Raw genomic sequence first — 17,184 nt, 5'->3', positions numbered from 1 at the left:
CCTCAATGAGTTTTTAACCCAATACAAATGTGCTTTTGTTCCTTCTCCCCCCACCGCCAAAACAGACATCCTTTGGTAATCAGAAAAAAAAGGCCGGAAGTGTTAAAATATGGACACACCCAGGCTGGAAAGCCGAAGCATGTTCTCTGACCTGAAATCCTCAGAGCCGGTGGAACAGATATACTGATCTAAGTAATTCCACTTGTACTCTTCCAGCCGCTCGTGGGAGAATTCCACCCAACAGGAGACAAACTCCGAGTCTGAGTGGGAAGGGCAGAGGCTGTAGGTGTAGTGGATCTGGGCAGACTCATAAGGGTACCTGGGGAAAAAAGGACATGCCCAGAAGTCCAAAGGAGAGTCCCCTGATTCTTCACCACCTTTTCCGTCTCAATATACTGAGCACCATCCTTGGCATTCTACCCCCAACCACGGTAACCAACTCGTCCCCATGGGCTGGTAATGGCGACTTCTCAGACCTTCTTTACTTTCCCATTCTTCTCGCCCCACCTTCTTTATTTTCACTTGGCTTGTTAAGAATCAGGCCGAACATAAGCTTAATCAAATCCCTTTTGAAAGTAGGGGAGCAATGCCCATAAAATAACCCTAGAAAACAAAACAGTAACTCCAGAAGAAAAATTAACCACTCAACCTCCTCAGTTTCAATTACGTGTGACACACATAATTCAGTATGTGGACAGCAGGTGGACACAACTCAGGACAGTAGCTGAAAACCTTAAATATCCAAGGACTCACTTGGGAAGGTACCGTGTCACTGTGATCATCTTATCCTTCAGTGTCACTTTGTGGAAAGTTCTGCCCATACTCAACCAGTACTGGTCCTCTTCCTCAGGGCGGTTTCGGGACACAAGGCCTAACAGAGAAAAAAAATCATTTCCGACACTTGGTAACAGGCAATTGCTTCTCTTCCATAGGGATTCAGAAAAGGAGACACAAAAGAGGCAACACAAAAAGTCCCAAAGTTGGCAGATTTTTCTGTTACTGAACTAACCAGCAGCAGATCAGAGGCCGGGGCTGCTGATAGCACCTAGATGACACTCAAAGCTGAACAGTCCAGTGCTGTTCTGGAAAGTTCTAGAGATGGTAACAGGCTGAGTGATGACTGTGGGACAAAGTGGAACTCCACTCCACTCACGCACAAGCTGCCACCCTGGCATTTGAGGCCTTTACCCCAGGGTGGCAACCAACTGAGCTGTCTGGACTTAGCTCCCATGGCTCCCACACTGCTGCACTGTGTTCCTGTCTTAAAGGATCACATATTTATTTGTTGTAATTTCCATCTCCAAACATTTGCTTCCGTTGTTTCTTCTGCCTTCTCTTCCTGGGCCACCATCAAAATCCTACAGATCATTTAAGGTCACCATGAAATGCCACTCCCTCCAGAAAGCTATCAGACCCCATCAGCAGCCTGAATTCTACGCTGTATGTAGCTCTTTATGTGTGTGTCTCACACACTTACAAACTAAAAGTTCCAGGAGGCCAGGGTCCAAGTCTTTATATTTTCAGTGGCACCTGATAAGGTGCCATGCCCACAGCAGGTATTCAAAATACGTTAGTTGAATTGACTTGAACATTGGAAAAAGGAAAATGATGAAGACTCAAGGAAACTACAAGCTTTTAAGAAAGTAAAAATAGTACTTCAATGAACAACTGAGCCATAAGATTCCCATGATCTACCATGTTTCCCCGAAAATAAGACCTAGCCAGACCATCAGCTCTAATGCATCTTTTGGAGCAAAAATTAACATAAAACCCAGTATTATATTACATATTAATTGTTATATTATACCCAGGCTTATATTAAAATAAGACCGGGTCCTATATTAATTTTGACTCCAAAAGACACATTAGAGCTGACTGTCCAGCGAGGTCTTATTTTCAAGGAAACACGATAGAAATGAAACACAGATCCCTCATTTAGTGGAGGGCAGCATGGGACTTGTCAGAAGAAAGGATGGCAGAGGCTGAAAGGATCTTCACCAGGAATGCAGAATCCAATGATGGTGAGGGAGCGGCTTTGACTCAGGACCGCAGATGAAACCCAGCGCTTTTACTTGCCAGCTGTGTGATCTTGGGTACCACATCTCTCTGAGTCTCGCTCTCTGCAACTAGAAAGAGGGCTTGTCCCCATCCCAGAATTCTTTTATGCGTGCAGTAAGCACCCTACCGATTGTCAGGAAGACATTGTCACGGGATAACATTCATGAGCATCTAGCATGGTTCCTATACCCCATTCTAAATTAGGTACAACCAGAGTTATTCCTGTTTTTATCCTGCAGAGCACTCATCACAACCTGGGATCTAATACATACTTGTGCTTTATTAGTTTAACGTCAGTCTCCCCCAGTAGACTGTAAACTCCAAGGACAGGTCCGATGCTGTTCTACTCACAACTGGAACAGGGTCCGACAATCAGTATTCAGTAAATCTGTAATTAGTGAGTAGCACACACTCACTGATGATGGCTCCTTTTCTAGTAATTATACAATGGTACCATTTCTGTTACTACAGAAATAAAAGGGATTACATTTACCAAAGGAGAAAAATAGCCAAAAAGGGTACAGTCAGGTGAGTAGCCCCTAGCCAACCAGCCATGACATGAGGCTCATGAATCAACCAGAACAGAACTGTATGCTCGAGGAATTATGGACCACTAAGGGACACCGATCAGCTAGTCCAGAGAAAAGCAAGTAGGCAGCCTGAATGGGGCCATTGACATTAAAGGCGAATTCATTCCACTACTCCAGGGATAAAGAACAAAATCCTTCCCAGGTCCCGTGAAGCCTGAGTCTCCTGACATTTCTGGCCACATCTCTAGCTTACTCTGTATGCTCCACCACACCAGGCTCCTTTTTTGGTGCCCAGAAAGTGTCACAATGCCTCCTGCCTCAGGGCCTTTGCACATACTCATACCTTTGCCTGGTATGCTCTTCCTACCTACTCCTGCCCTCCGCCTCCAACCTGCTTCTCTTACTATAACTCCCGCAATGCTTCACGTCTCAGCTCAAACACCACCTTCTCCAGGAAGCCATCCCCGACCCTCCAGACCGGATCAGGTCCCCTGACTTTTCCTTCATAGTCTTTATCACAACAGGAACTTACATTTCAACGTTTGACTAACGTTTGACTTATCCCCACTGGGTTATAAATCCCCCCCAAAGAGCAGGAGGTAGAAAAATACTGTTGAATGAATGAATTCATATATTTATTGACCCATATTATTGTATAGCAGGCACAGTGGTTTCCATTGTAGAGGATAAAAAGATGAAGCTAAAATAGTCCCGGCATTCAGAAAGGTTACTATTTAGTAGAGTCTAGAAAATGAAAAGAAGGCAACATGTGATAAGTAGCACAAGGGGCTTTCAAAGAAAATCCAGAGGGAATCAAAGCTCCATCATAAGCAATGGGGCCTGGACCTGCTGACCACTAAGCTCCCTCTAACAGGACCACGCTTCTCTGATCGTCTGGCCAGAGGCGCTTTCACGGAGCCAAACATGATCTGAGGTTTTGAGCTGCGTGGTGAGGAGAGTGGGAGGTCTAGTCAGCTACAAGGAGAAAGCAAGACACTAATGGCTGCTCACTGATTATTCCAGTACGTGAACGCTGCTTTTGGATTCTAGGAGCCCACACTTAATTTTTCTCTGCCTGACTTATTTTAGAAAAGCTTTCCAGAGCCTGGCTCTAACTCAGTTGGCATCACTGGGCCTCTGTCACTCACAGATGACTCTTGCTTCAAGTCACTAAGCTTCAGTGAGAAACAAGAGAAAAGAAATCCAGAATAGGAAAAAAAACGAACAAGTATAAACTTCAGGTTTAGGGTACCATCTGAGAACCTGCTGTGTGTCAGGTACTGTGGTGTACATAAATATAGGTTTCTCAGTCTGGAATATTCACTATGTGCTTTGACAGACCAGTCCTGGCTCAGCTGCCTGCTATTCCTAGGTGTTGCCCATGCCAGGCTGCAACATTCCTGAACTTGATCATATTCTCTTCCTTAAAAGGAGAGTTGTAGATGAAAGACAATTTTAAGATAAATCTGTGCCCTGTGGAGGCTCTATTCCTCATGTAATGTAAAATTTAGAAAAATTTTGCGCTGAAAAAGAATTACTCCTAAATGTATCTATTTCCTAGCATTCTGAGAGCCGACTTACATACATTTAATAGAAAAGGAAAAAATGTGAGCCCCAGGAGAAACACTCACCTCGGCTATAGAGGGGGCTGCTGCTCAATGGGGGCGGGACGGCAGGGTTGGCTTTCTGGGCCTTGGGCTGCACTATGATTTGATAGCCCTGCATGAGACGCTGGCAAATGAACTCTTCAAACACCTGCTGAGCCGTCATCTGCACACCCTCCTCGTCCCTCCTAAAAAAAGCAAACGATTGTTCACATGAATATGCTTGGCCCAGGGCAGAGTGACACTCAGAGCCCACACAGTTCCATTCTCTCCTTTGCTTCAACCCCACAAGGCAGCCCTGACAACTATTCTACAGTGGTTCACAAAACAAACAATTTGTAAACAGTTTGGGGGAAAATGATCAGTTCAAGAGGTGAAAAGAGAAGGCAGGTAATTTGATGCCCAAATGGGTAATCTTAGAAAAGATCAGAGGTAGTGTGTCCAGAACAACTGCAATAGAAAATATGGGAAAGGATGAATGAGGAGACATGGTTAAAGGAGGCAGGTCAGTAGAACTCTAAAGAAAAAACTAACTGTTCTAGCCTCGTAAAATTTCCTCAACTTAAGGGGACACAGGTTTGAAAATTCAGTGTTTTGACGTACAGCTGACCATTCCCAGACATCCCCCCATCCCGGCACCCACAAACAAAGCCTTTCCTCTAACACCGACCTGTCCATATCCGCTTCTGGGAGGAGGTCATAACAGCCCTCTGTATAGTCGTTCTGCAAGCCCTGGCGGTCGGGGAAGTAGTCGGTGGTGAGCGGGAGGCACGCCGGAGTAGTGAGAGACTTCCAGTCCACTCCCACTGTGCAACAGAAGCCTGGCACTACAGGGGGAGCAGACAGTGTCAGAACTGCCTCGTGTAAATGGGGGAAAAGGTACGTGTGGTCACCATGGCAGGCGTTGGATGGGTGTGGGAATTGGGGGGTAAAGAGAGGAGAAGAGGGGGTGGGAGGAAAAGTTCATGGTGAAAGGTGGTAAAATTGCCAGGCAAGGGATGGGGAGGGAGAAAGAGAAAGAAACAGTTTGTTAGACAATGCAGTGCGCGTGCTTATTCAATCCCATCATGCAAATGGGATTCACAGCTGATACTTTTCATTTTCTGCTGCTCGTAAGCTACAAGCTGCAATGCCAGGGAGGTTACCGCAGGGCAGGGCAGGCGGTTATACATGGAAGCAAATCAACATTCCAAGAGTGGAAGAGAACTCAAGCCGGAGCCTCTCCTGAGGACTGCAGAGTGGCTGGGTGGGGAAAAGAAGGGAGCTCAGCCAGATTTTGGAGCGAACAGCACACGGTGGCAGAATTCAGGAATACTTTCAGAATTGCAAAAATAAGTCACAGATCCAAAAGGGTAGGAGGAGAAATCAAGGCCAGAACTTTAGGCGACAGAGTTTAGCAATCCAGAAATGAAAGCTTCAGTTGGTAGAGTGGGCCTGACCACGTGGGTCTGCCCCAAATTGCCTGCTCTTTGGTTAAAGCATGGTCTCTCCACCTCAGCACTAGTGAGATTTTAGACCAGATTATTCTTTGTTGTGGGGAGCTGTCCCGTGCATTGCAGGATGTTGAGCAGCATTCCTGGACTCTCCGCACTAGATGCCAGTGGCATCTCCTGGCTGTGAAAACCAAAAATGTCTGCAGACACTGCCACATGTCCCCTGGAGGGACAAAACTCATCACCAGTTGAAAATCACTGAGTTAAAGGAATAGGGCAGTTACCTCTTTAAGTTATTTAAGTGAAGAATGTTTTTCAAATCTCTATACGAGGGAACCATGTGAAGCAGAAACACTCCGTGCCTTTGCCTCTGAGTCCCGAGGGGCACCCGCATACACCTTATCTTTGCACAGTGCTACGTGGCTCTCAGGCTGGTATACCTGTTATCTCCTCTGCGCTCACACTGCTCTTCGGAGCAGGTATGGTGACATCATCAACCCCTTTCAACACTTAGCCAAGCCGAACCTCTCAGAGTTTACAGGACCAACAGTCTCTGTGCATGAATATCTCCACCGTATCGTGACAGACACACACTGCCCAGTACAACAGGGTCCCACTGAATTCGGAGTTAGAGGACAAGAAGAGGACTTGTGTGCTAAGTCACAGCAGGAAACATGTCCTATGTAGCACCATTGCTTTGGGGAAGATGACCTGACCTACAACAGGCCCAGCTACATGGTACATATAACAGGTCGTGGCGTGGGTTTTAGTTTGTCTGTTAAGAGGACTTAACATGCAACTTACCCTCTTAACGATTTTTCAAGTGTACGTACAACACAGTGTCATTAACTTAGGCACAATGTCGTAAAGCAGATCTCTAGAACTTACTCATTTTGCATAACTGAAACTTTATGTCCATTGATTAACAACACCCCATTTCCACTTCCCCCCCAAGCTCCTGGCAACTATCATTCCACTCTCTCATTCTATGAGTTTGACTATACACAAGTCTTGTTAACTCACTAACACTTCAAGAATTCAGAACAGCCTAATTAATCACCCCCAATTTCTCTATACGGCAAAGGAGGGAGTGAGCTCATTCCTACCTCCTAGTTAAAACCAGTACCAGAAGGAAGACACCTGATCAAAGCCACCGGGGTGAAGCCAGAAACAGAAGATAGTTAGATCTTTATGCCCTCTTAGATTGTTCTGGTCCTCGTCAGCTTCCCGATCTCAGGATTATAAAACCTTTCAGAAATGTTTTCTGCTGGCATATACCAAGATACAGAGAATTGAAATGCCTGGTCCAAAATCCCACGGTGAGAAAGGTTCCCAATTCTTAGTTTAATGATGTTCTTTCACTGGGATGAGTGTGTGGCCTCTTTCCTACTCTAGTAGCTTCAGCCCTACAAAGACCTCTCACGAGGTTCCACTTCAGAACCATTAAATTAACAATATATACAGATTACAAAATCCAGTGCTGGGGTTGTATAGAAGAAACAGGCTTATCTATTCATTGCTGGCAGCTTCCTAGAAAATAATCAATCTGCCAACTATACTTTGGGGAATATATTCCAAGGATCTGAACCAAAAGAAAAAAATACACCAACTGCACCATACATTGTATCTGCTTTATATGCTATAGCAAAAAAACTAGAAACCACGCAAATGGCCACCAATAAGAAATTATTATTCGAACTATGATACAGTAATTTGTTTGATCTTGCCACTAAAAATGAGTAATAAAAAAATAATAAAAAAATACAATAAAAATGAGTAATATGAGGGACCTGAAGAAGTCACGAAAGGAATAGTAAGTTAATAATAAATCATAAATGGGAACAAAAAACTCCGTGATGTATATCTACTGGTCACAGCTAAGAAAAATAAAGTCTATTAGGTGGTAGGACTTTTTTTCTGGTATTTCGCTATTATAGATATTTAGATATTCTCTTCAATACAGTCCACCCTTGAACAACAAAGATTTGAACTGCACTGGGTCCACTTACACGTGGGTTCTTTTCAACAAATACTATAAATGTATTTTCCTTATGGTTTTCTTAATTACATTTTCTTTTCTTTTCTCTAGCTTACCTTACTGTAAGAATACAGTATATACACACATATAACATAAAAATATGTGTTAATGTTTATGTTATCGGTATGGATTCTGTACAACAGTAGGCTATGGGCTGTTAAGTTCTGCGGGAGTCAAAAGTTATATGCAGATTTTCAACTACATGGGGGTCGGCGCTCCAACCCCCACACGGTTCAAGTGTCAGTTGTATTTAGATGTTCAGCTACTTCAATAGACAAGGATGAAAAAAACAAATACAACCCAAACATTTTCAGCTCCAAGTATGTAAACAGTTCCAGTTCTTATTACTTTTTCCCAACTTTTCCCCAAAGCCATCATTAAGGGCTAAGGCTAACTCTGGACTGCCACAAAGGTTTCATGGGAATTCCATTACCCTTCCCATGATCCTCTGAATTACATTGCAGACCAGGTTATTTGGCTACTCCCTTCTCTCTCACTTTCCATCGGATAGGCTGAAGAGTCTTCCCTTGCCACTTACACTGCCTTCTGGAACCCCAGAGCCATGTGGACTTCCAGACCACTCTCTTCCCACAGGGCTCCCCCTCTTGCTTTCTCATGCTTGGACCACTCCACACCCCCACCACCTTTCCACCTTCCCCAGTCAGCCGCCCCACTTACTTGGGTCTGGAGAGGTAGAAACATTGTCCTCTAGAGAATCCTTATTCTGGGTCCTAGGATTCATACCTATGGAAAGACGAAAACAACTTGTTTTCAATGAGGCTCATTCTTCAAAAAAGTTCTGACCAGTTGTGGTTAAAAAAAAGATCAAAACTGTAGCTAAAGGGCCGGCCCGGTGGCGCAGGCGGTTAGAGCTCCATGCTCCTAACTCCGAAGGCTGCCGGTTCGATTCCCACATGGCCCAGTGGGCTCTCAACAAAAAAACAAACAAACAAACAAAAAAAAAAACTGTAGCTAAAAATAAAATTGTGAACCAAGTACAAAATCTGTGCTGAGTATTTCCAACAGCACAAATGAATCAAAGAAAAATGAGCAATCTAAAATTTGGGAATGAGCCAGAACTTCACTCTGAGGTTATCAATACTAGTCTTTGCCCAATGAGACCGTTGGCATATGCACAAACACATACACACACACAAGCAAAAAGCAACTTACCACTTATATTAAGAAAAGGAATGTATTTCAAAATCATTTCAACTAATTAGAGGAATCTATAGCAAACATAAAATGACCCATTTAAACTCAGTCCACTCAACAGTCATCTTCTGGAATTTTCTCCCCCAAATCATGGCTGTCTGAAGTATAACATCAAAACTCACTACTTTAAGAGGAAAAAAAACAGTGATTTTACCTACTGGGCTGACAGGAAAACAAAGATTCTTTGAAATGCCACTTATTGACTGAAAAGTAATAGAACTGATTTTAAAACACACATTCCAACATTTAAATGTCCCTTTCAAAATATATATATTTACCAGAAAATTATGATACTATATAAAGGATTGGAAAGATCCTCACCAAACTGTCAACAGTGGCTATCTTTGAGAAGAAAGCTGGAGGAGGTGGCAGAAGGTAAATGAGAACTTGTGCTTTTTATTCTGTGTCATCTGAATGTTTTATAACAAGAACAAACATTTATAAATCCCTTGTAAAATCTTCGAGAAGACAAGCTACAAACTGGGAGAACGTAGTTACAAATCACACATCTGACATAGGCCTTGTATCCAGAACATATAAAGAACTCTGAAAACTCAGGAGAAACAAAACAAACAACTCGATGAGAAAACAGGCAAAAGATTTGAACAGACATTTCACCGAACAACATATACAGAAGGCAAATGAGCACATGAGAAGATGCTCAACATCATTAGTCATTAGGGAAATGGCACATTAAAAGCAGTGACATACCTCTACAAACCTTTTTGAATGGCTAAAATGACAGGTCACACCAAGTGCTGGCAAGGGTGTGGAATAACAGAAACCCTTATCCAGTGATGGGAGAGAAATGCAAAATGGCACATCACTTTGGAAAACAGTTTTGCAGTTCCTTTAAAAGTTAAACGTCTATTTATCATTTGACCCAGCAATTCCACTTATAAGAATTGACCAAAGAGAAATGAAAATTTATGTTCACACAAAAACCTGTAAATGTTTAAAGTGGCTTTATTCAGTTGCCACAATCTGGAAACAACCCAAACGTCTTTCAACAGGTGAAGGGGCAAACAAACTAGTACATTCACACGATCAAATATGACTCGACAATAAAAAGTAATGAATATTACTACGTGTGCATGCAACAACTTACATGAATCTCAAGAGCATTATGCCGAGTGAAAGAAACTAGACTCAAAAAGCTACCTACTGTATGATTCCAAGTGCATGACATGCTGGGAAAGGCAAAACTAGAGGGAGAGAGAACAGATATCAGTGGGTGCAAAGAGGTGGGGAGGGGTTGAATACAAAGGGGCAGCACAAAGGAATTTGGGGGTAACAAAATGTTCTGTATCTTGATGTGTTTGTTGGTAGTTATGAATCTATGAAATTGTCAAATCTCATATGACTGCACACTAAACAGTGAATTTTACTGCAAGTAAATTTAAAAATTAATAATTTTTTTTTAAATTTAAAAAGATGATGTAATTTGGCCAAAACAGTTTTAGCACCTCTTTTTTGGAACTGTCCCCAGCACTGTTAAGTAACTTACTGAAGATCACACACTAAGGTAAAACCTGACTATCCATCTGAGTATCAGTTTTCAGCTACTGGAAATGTTATCTGTTCTTTGTCAACAGACAAAAGCTATTTGGAGCCAAATTTTCTGAAAAAGCTACCTTGGCTGATTATATCCATTTTCACAAAAACACAAAGCATGACTATAAAGAAGGAACAAGGTGGATTTAAGTTCAGTCTAAGAACTGGTATGAAAGAAATGACAAAATTGGCAATCTCAAAACATTCTGAGCAATAGGAGAATTATTAAATTATTAAATACATCACCTCACAGGTTTGGACGCTAACTTTGGTCATTAGATCACCCCCTTTGTTGGGAGGGGGGAAGAAAACCCAATCTAGACTTGGTGTATAAGAAATAAAGTTCTTATACTTACAATTGCACGAGCAAAGGGTACTCAGAACAGCTTTGGCTCCCAGGCCAAAAGCAGATTTGGGCCATTTCTAGTAGATACAAGCACATTCAAGGCAACCAGCCTCTTATGCTACACACACAAACTTATTTTAAATAAACAGCAATGAAAAAAGTGTAAAGAAATAAGTATTTTAAGGGCTTCTGCAAAGCTTCCACACAGCTTCCTTGCATTCCAATTCACTGTCCCGCCCACCAGCTCTGCCTTGGAAGCTTATTTTCAGTCACAGATGTGATGTTAGCATGTGAAGAGCCCCAACAACCTGAGAGGACACAGGTGAGACCTCCTGGTCAGTCAGCTATGCTCCAACCTGACATTTGGGAACGAACCTCACAGAGTTCCAAGCCAGACACACAACGTGGGAGCCAAAGCTGAGAACAGTCATCTCAGTTCTGTCTTTTCTGACATCTGTTCAGAGTCAAGAAGTCTCAACCTGTTTTCTGGTTATTAACCTAAGGCCAAAATAGGGAAATCAGTGTGGAGCCTTCAGGGCTGATTCCTGGGGACATCTGCAAGCCTGTGCCTCGGGCAAGTCATTTCTCTTCTCTGGGTCACAGAGGTGGCACTTAGCCATAAAAATCCAACCTGGGCTGGATAAGTGACTCCGAGGCCTTCTCGTGGCCTCAGTGTGCTACGACTTACTTTTTACTTTAGCTCTTAGGTCAAATCTGCTGCATGGACCTAATGCTCAACAGAAACACCGAGTTGCAGATTCTGAGTCCCAATACCAGAGAAAGAAAACATGGCACCATTTATTTTCTTTTTCAAAATTCTCTGGAGCACTTACCCCAACAAAGGGAAGGACACTGACTAACTAGTCTTATAAACTGGTGCCCAGTTAAAGAAATAGAGGGATAAAATCTATCTGCTTGATCCCACCAACTACCTGGTCCCTGCTGGGCACCATGTGAAAAACAAGTGAATAGTACAGGTGAGGCCCCAGCTAACAGTGCTCAAAATGAACTTCAACGGGCCAGGAGGCCAGGACGGAAACCCACAGAGACATCCCTCCTGTGAATCGTGACTCGCGTATGAATCAAGTCCAAATGCAGGAGAAAATCTGAGTCATGACTGAGTGCCTGCAGATGGTACAAACTGTCAAGCCCAGGAGGCAAGGGTGGGGTCACAGATAAGATCTTCCTGTTTCTTTTCTATTAATATTTTTTTTAATGAAATGCTAGCTAGTTGTTTAGACCCCACCTTGGACCCAATGTGACATTTTGCCCTGAAGGAATCAGATCTACTCTTGATCCTTACAACTCTGTGAGGCAGGCAGGAGAAGATCTTTGTCCCCATTATACAGATGAAGAACCTGAGGCTCAGCAAAGGTTAAAGGCTAAACTCCAAAGGCAAGAGAAGCAGGGCTGGGACTTTGTTCTGATCGTTTTCATCATAGCACGCTCCCTCATCTAACCATGTCATAATTTAGCTCACATGTTCAAGGCACACGGTATCACTGGAACCACTCAGAGACCAGCTCCCTGTGAGATGGCTTTCCTTTCATGGTTGTTACCCCACATGAAAGTGCTTCAAATAGAATCCCAAGTGAATGACAAGCCAGAGCTCTCTAAGGTGAGGAGAATCGGTGTCTTAATTATTTTGTTTCTTCTCAGGCCTTAGCACGGTGCCTGGAGTCCAAGAAACATTTCTGGAATGGATAAGAGTTTAATGAGTATGAAGGAAGCAAACCATATTCCATGAGGATTGAGGATGGCTTGAAAGTAGTCAATTCAAAACCAAGCAAGGCACAAAAAGACCGATTCTTTGAGGAAAGGAATCAGTTAATTGTTCAACAAGGATATCAGAGAATGAAGAAAGATATTCTTCAGAAAAGAGAAAGCTAACCTCAGAAGGCTTTTAGCATTCATTCAACAACCTGATAAGTGCCAGAACTGTTTTAAGTTCTAGAGATACAGCCATGAAAAACAAGAACAAAAATCCCTGTGCTCGTAGAGCTTATAATAAAAATATATAACAAAATTAAAAGATCTACTATGTCAAGTGGTCCTGTAGAGAAACATTAGGCAGGGAGAAGACAGGTGAGAAGATGAGTGCCAGAGTAGACAGTGGCAATTCAGGGAAGACCTGAAGAAAGAGAGCAAGCTGCGGGTAGGTGGTCATATAAGTTATCATCCAACCCACCTTTGACGGTGAAAGGGGACACTAATAATCATCATATAGGTCAATGAATACAAATCAGGACTGTAGTGGGCAAACTCAGAGATATGGACCTCAGCCATGAAGATCTCCAGTGTAAGGGCATAGCAGAGGAGAGAGCAAGAGAAAGGACCTGAGAGTCAGATGTGCCTGATATATTTGGGGAATCATGAATGTGAAGTAAGAGGGGAAAGCAGGAGAGGAGGCCTGAGTAACAAGAGGCCACAGGAAGCAGGGGCTCTGTCAGCTACTGCAATGCCTTTGGCTTTTACTCCGAGTGCAATAGGAAGCCCGCAGAGGCTTTTGTGCAGATGTTTCATGATCTGACTTCTGTTTTTGAAGCATGACTCTCAATTGCTGTGCTGGAAATAAACTATACAGAAGAGCAAAGGGAAGAAGCTGAGAGATCAGTCAGCAGGCTTCTGAGACAATCGAGGCAAAAGATGGTATCTTGTACTGGGCTAGGACTGGTGGAGGTGATGAGCGATGGTAAGATTCTAGTTATGTCCTAAAGGTAAATCTGACATTAATTGGTTATTGCATATGGTAACAAAGATGAGAATGACTTTATCTCATTTCTTTCTGTGGCTAGCTAGCATAATTGATCAGGAAGCACAAGATCAAAGATGGGAGTTCAATTGCCACATGAGACCTATGCTACAGCCCACCTCCAGAAGACCTCTGGCCCCTTTGAAAACATGCTACTGGTCATAAAAGGACTGGGCAAGAGTAAAGATGACCCTATTTAACTGTAACACCCTAACTAGAAAAAAAAAACCCAAGGTGCCCTCCCCTTCTTTAAGAAGCTAAACATTCTAGAACATACTTATGTAAATGAACACTCGCACACCAACTAGCATAATTTTGTGGATCATTCAAATGCTTCTCACATACAGCAGCTTGGTCTTAGAAGTATAGGTTCATCTGTCAATAAATGTGCTAAGCTCTTTCAGTCTAGTGGAGAGACAAACATGGAAACAAACCGTGGTATCACGTGTCAAGTGGTACAATTGGCTTATGCGTGTGAAACTATGTGGAAACATGCCCGACATCTCCTGGAGGGCTTCAGGAAGAGTGAGAAGCACCAGGGAGGGCTTCAAAGAGGAGCTACTGTTGGAGCAGATTCATAAAGACTGAGCTGACATTTCCCAGGCAGAGCCAAGGGATGAAGACAGGGGAGGAGAATATTCTATACAGAGGGACTAGTCTATGCAAAGATATGAGGGCAGGGAACCAACCACACTGTTCCCCTCAGGGCCTCTCCTGATTATATTTATGGGGGTGGGTTTGCCCACCTCACACACAGTTGAAAGCTCTTCTACAGCAGAAACTACTCCTGCTCTGGCCCTGGTGCTGCTGCCCTCAACACCAAGCTCATAAGCCGCCCTCAATCACGACTCCTTGACATACTGATAAATGTGGCTTGACCAACATGTTCTTGGCTAAAAATGTAATGTGCAGCCCATTTATAATGCCATGCATTATAAAGCACTGCTTCTAAATAGGTCACCCAAAATTGTGTCTGAAATGATCCCAAAATAGACATGGTCCTGCTTTTCTGGTCCCCGTGTCATTTCTAGATGTAAGCCTGCTCTGGGCATCCCAACTCTGCTACCTCTTTTTTTTAACTTTTATTTAAGTGTGTTTTTCCAGGACCCATCAGCTCCAAGTCAAGTAGTTGTTTCAATCTAGTTGTGGAGGTTGCAGCTCACAGTGGCCCATGTGGGGATCGAACCGGCAACCCTGTTGTTAAGAGCACTGCGCTCCAAACAACTGAGCTAACCGGCCGCTCTGTTACCTCTTGGATCGGTTACCTGAACCACTGTTGCTAAGCAGGTTGACAGAAAGTTCTTCAGTTCCGCTGAAGTTCAAGAAGGACATGCCGTCACCAGGCTGGCGGGAGGTGCTGTGCCTGCAGAGAACAGAGCCCAGCCACCTGGCTTAATGCACAGCATCACCTCTTCTATCCTGCTCACCCTGTGTCCCAGGGGTTTTCATCAAAAACAGGCCTGAATATTCAGCCGCGTAGGCTGGCAACCACTGGGATTCCTATCATAGGCCACAGCACTTGGTTTGTGCGCTAGCTCTGGCCTCCTGTGACAGGCTCCTCCTGCCCTAGAACCTCAGCTGCCATTGCCACACTAGATCGCCTGACCTTTCTGTCCTAAGCCTCCTCCTGCTAACTCTGACAGGAGAATATGAAGTGCTTGAATAGAGGTACCAAGTTATTCTGGTAACGATGGTCACACCCTGTCTGTATCCCTCATCCATCCCATTGGACGTTGAGATGGGTGAAAAGGGGCCAAAGACTGCTCTTTGCAAAGTGTTTCCTAAAGCATCACAGTGAGTCTAGGTGTCACCGGGGTTCATGCTTGTCAAGACTTAAATGACTCTCTTCCCACACTGACTCTCTTTGGATGCCTGTAACACATTCAGAACTCTGGTTCAAGAAGTTGTTTCTATAAACACAGGCCTTGACTTCCATTGCTTTCCGCATTAACTTCTTCTAAACTCAACGGTAGAATTTCTCAATGACCAAAATGACAAAGGTCGTAGCCTGACTGAAAAAAAAAACCACAGAGCATAAATCACCTATCTCAGCACCCATTTTCACCTTTGACTGAGGATTAGAAAACACTCATGTTTGAAGTTCACAAAGCATGCTCTGAATTAAATCTAAAGCTAGAGGAGGGCCTAGGTAACATCTCTGGCAAAATTGTCAGCCTGTTTGCTTTGCACTTGGCCCAATGACGGGAATGACGCGGACTGACAAAGGAAGGCCTTGACCTCATCTGCAAGTCTTCTACACATGACATTTGTCAGTGGTCTGCTCTGCATATTGTCCTGGCTGCTGGAGAGTGTTCTCCAAGTACCATCCAGAGCCCTATGCACATTCTCACCTTCCAGCAGCTTCATGATATGCTAACTCCAGCAGCTCTGCAGAGGAGTGAGTTGGTTCTCTCTGCCCGCTGCCCTGCAGCTCCTCCATATTCTGTCGGGTCTGGTGATGGATCTGGATGGCCTCTCCGGACGGTCCTACCCAGATAAAGATCCACTGAGCATCATTCCCACCCAACTAGTTCTGTGCACTTGGCTTCAATCTCCCTCCTTTCCAGCTGCTGGGATACAGGTGTTGGAGAGAGCACCCCACAGACGACACACAGAGAGGAATGTTATACACATGACCCTCTGGCTCCCACACAGGACGACTCCTCTTCTGAGCAGGACTCATCCTCCTGTGGGGCCTCATGTTCATCATATTTAAGATCCTCTGTCTTGTGCATGTCAACTGAGACGCCACAGAGAAATACAGACGTCCAGGAGGCAAGGGCCCTTCCCAGGAGAGATAACACAAACGAAACAAAAAGGAACATACAAGTGAAACATCAATGACTCTGTTCATACATAAGATAACAACCGTGACTTTAAGAAGCAGAGGCTGCAAAGGTGCAAAACAAGACATCGGATAAGAGATAAATGAGAACTAGTCAAGTCTAATTGCTTCCTGGAGAAAGAAAAGTGTCAGAGCTGAGTGTTAAAGTTAGTAGGCCCTGAAGGAGAGGCTATCTGGGTAGAAGAAACAATCCATGCAAAACCCCAAACGTGGAAGAGGGAAGACATATGCAGGAGACCAGATTAGCTTGGGAAAGAAAAGAACCTCTGAGGGTGGGAGTGAGGAGATGGAACACTGGGGAGCCTGGCAAAGGAGGGCCTCAGCAATCAGAGGGCCAGGCGGGCAGGAGGATGCACGTTTGGAGAATGTTGTTTTAGTAACGAAGTTGAAAAGCAGCAAATTGCATTGGGAGGAAAAGCACAAAAGCAAGAAGAGCTGAGGATATCGGAAGAAAAATGAATAGTTCTTGTAAGAGAACTTGAAGAGAGCCAGTAGGAATCACAACAGAAAGAGAAAGACACCAGAAAGTAACAAGCTGTGTCACTGATTATGGCAGAGATGGGGGAGAGGGGTTTGGGAAGGACCCCCAATTACAGCCAAAAGAACTAGCTAGATTCATTGCTCACTCACTTAACTTTTAACACTAAAAACAAGCACAAAAAATAATAATAACTAGACATTTCCAAGCATTCAGCAGGATGGCTTCCATGAAAAAACTCTGGAGTTTTATGCATCTGTTCCTTCCCAGCCCAGTAAGAGCCCATTAAGCTGAAGTTTAATTTTAGCAATAGCTTTATAAAACCTTACTG

At 43.7% G+C, this 17,184-nt stretch overlaps 1 protein-coding gene across 15 annotated transcripts in view; it reads right to left on the bottom strand.

The window, feature by feature from the left end:
- Positions 1–17,184, bottom strand: part of DEPDC5 (DEP domain containing 5, GATOR1 subcomplex subunit) — a 110,190-nt gene that overhangs the window by 46,100 nt on the left and 46,906 nt on the right. For 5 of the 15 annotated variants that reach the window (XM_081037144.1, XM_081037157.1, XM_081037156.1 and 2 more), the window contains exons 23-29: positions 15,882–16,017; positions 14,796–14,893; positions 8,342–8,407; positions 4,863–5,019; positions 4,220–4,380; positions 754–871; positions 152–319 (exon numbers count right to left, since the gene is read on the bottom strand). In XM_081037144.1, the coding sequence (XP_080893270.1) occupies positions 152–319; positions 754–871; positions 4,220–4,380; positions 4,863–5,019; positions 8,342–8,407; positions 14,796–14,893; positions 15,882–16,017 (904 nt within the window). Of the gene's footprint in view, positions 1–151; positions 320–753; positions 872–4,219; positions 4,381–4,862; positions 5,047–8,341; positions 8,408–14,795; positions 14,894–15,881; positions 16,018–17,184 lie in introns of all 15 variants that reach the window. The other 10 variants (XM_081037150.1, XM_081037143.1, XM_081037154.1 and 7 more) reach the window with 3 other exon arrangements.

Source organism: Rhinolophus hipposideros, assembly GCF_964194185.1.
Source record: "Rhinolophus hipposideros genome assembly, chromosome: 24".
Taxonomy (NCBI): domain Eukaryota; kingdom Metazoa; phylum Chordata; class Mammalia; order Chiroptera; family Rhinolophidae; genus Rhinolophus; species Rhinolophus hipposideros.
This window is presented reverse-complemented; position numbering and strand designations above follow the sequence as displayed.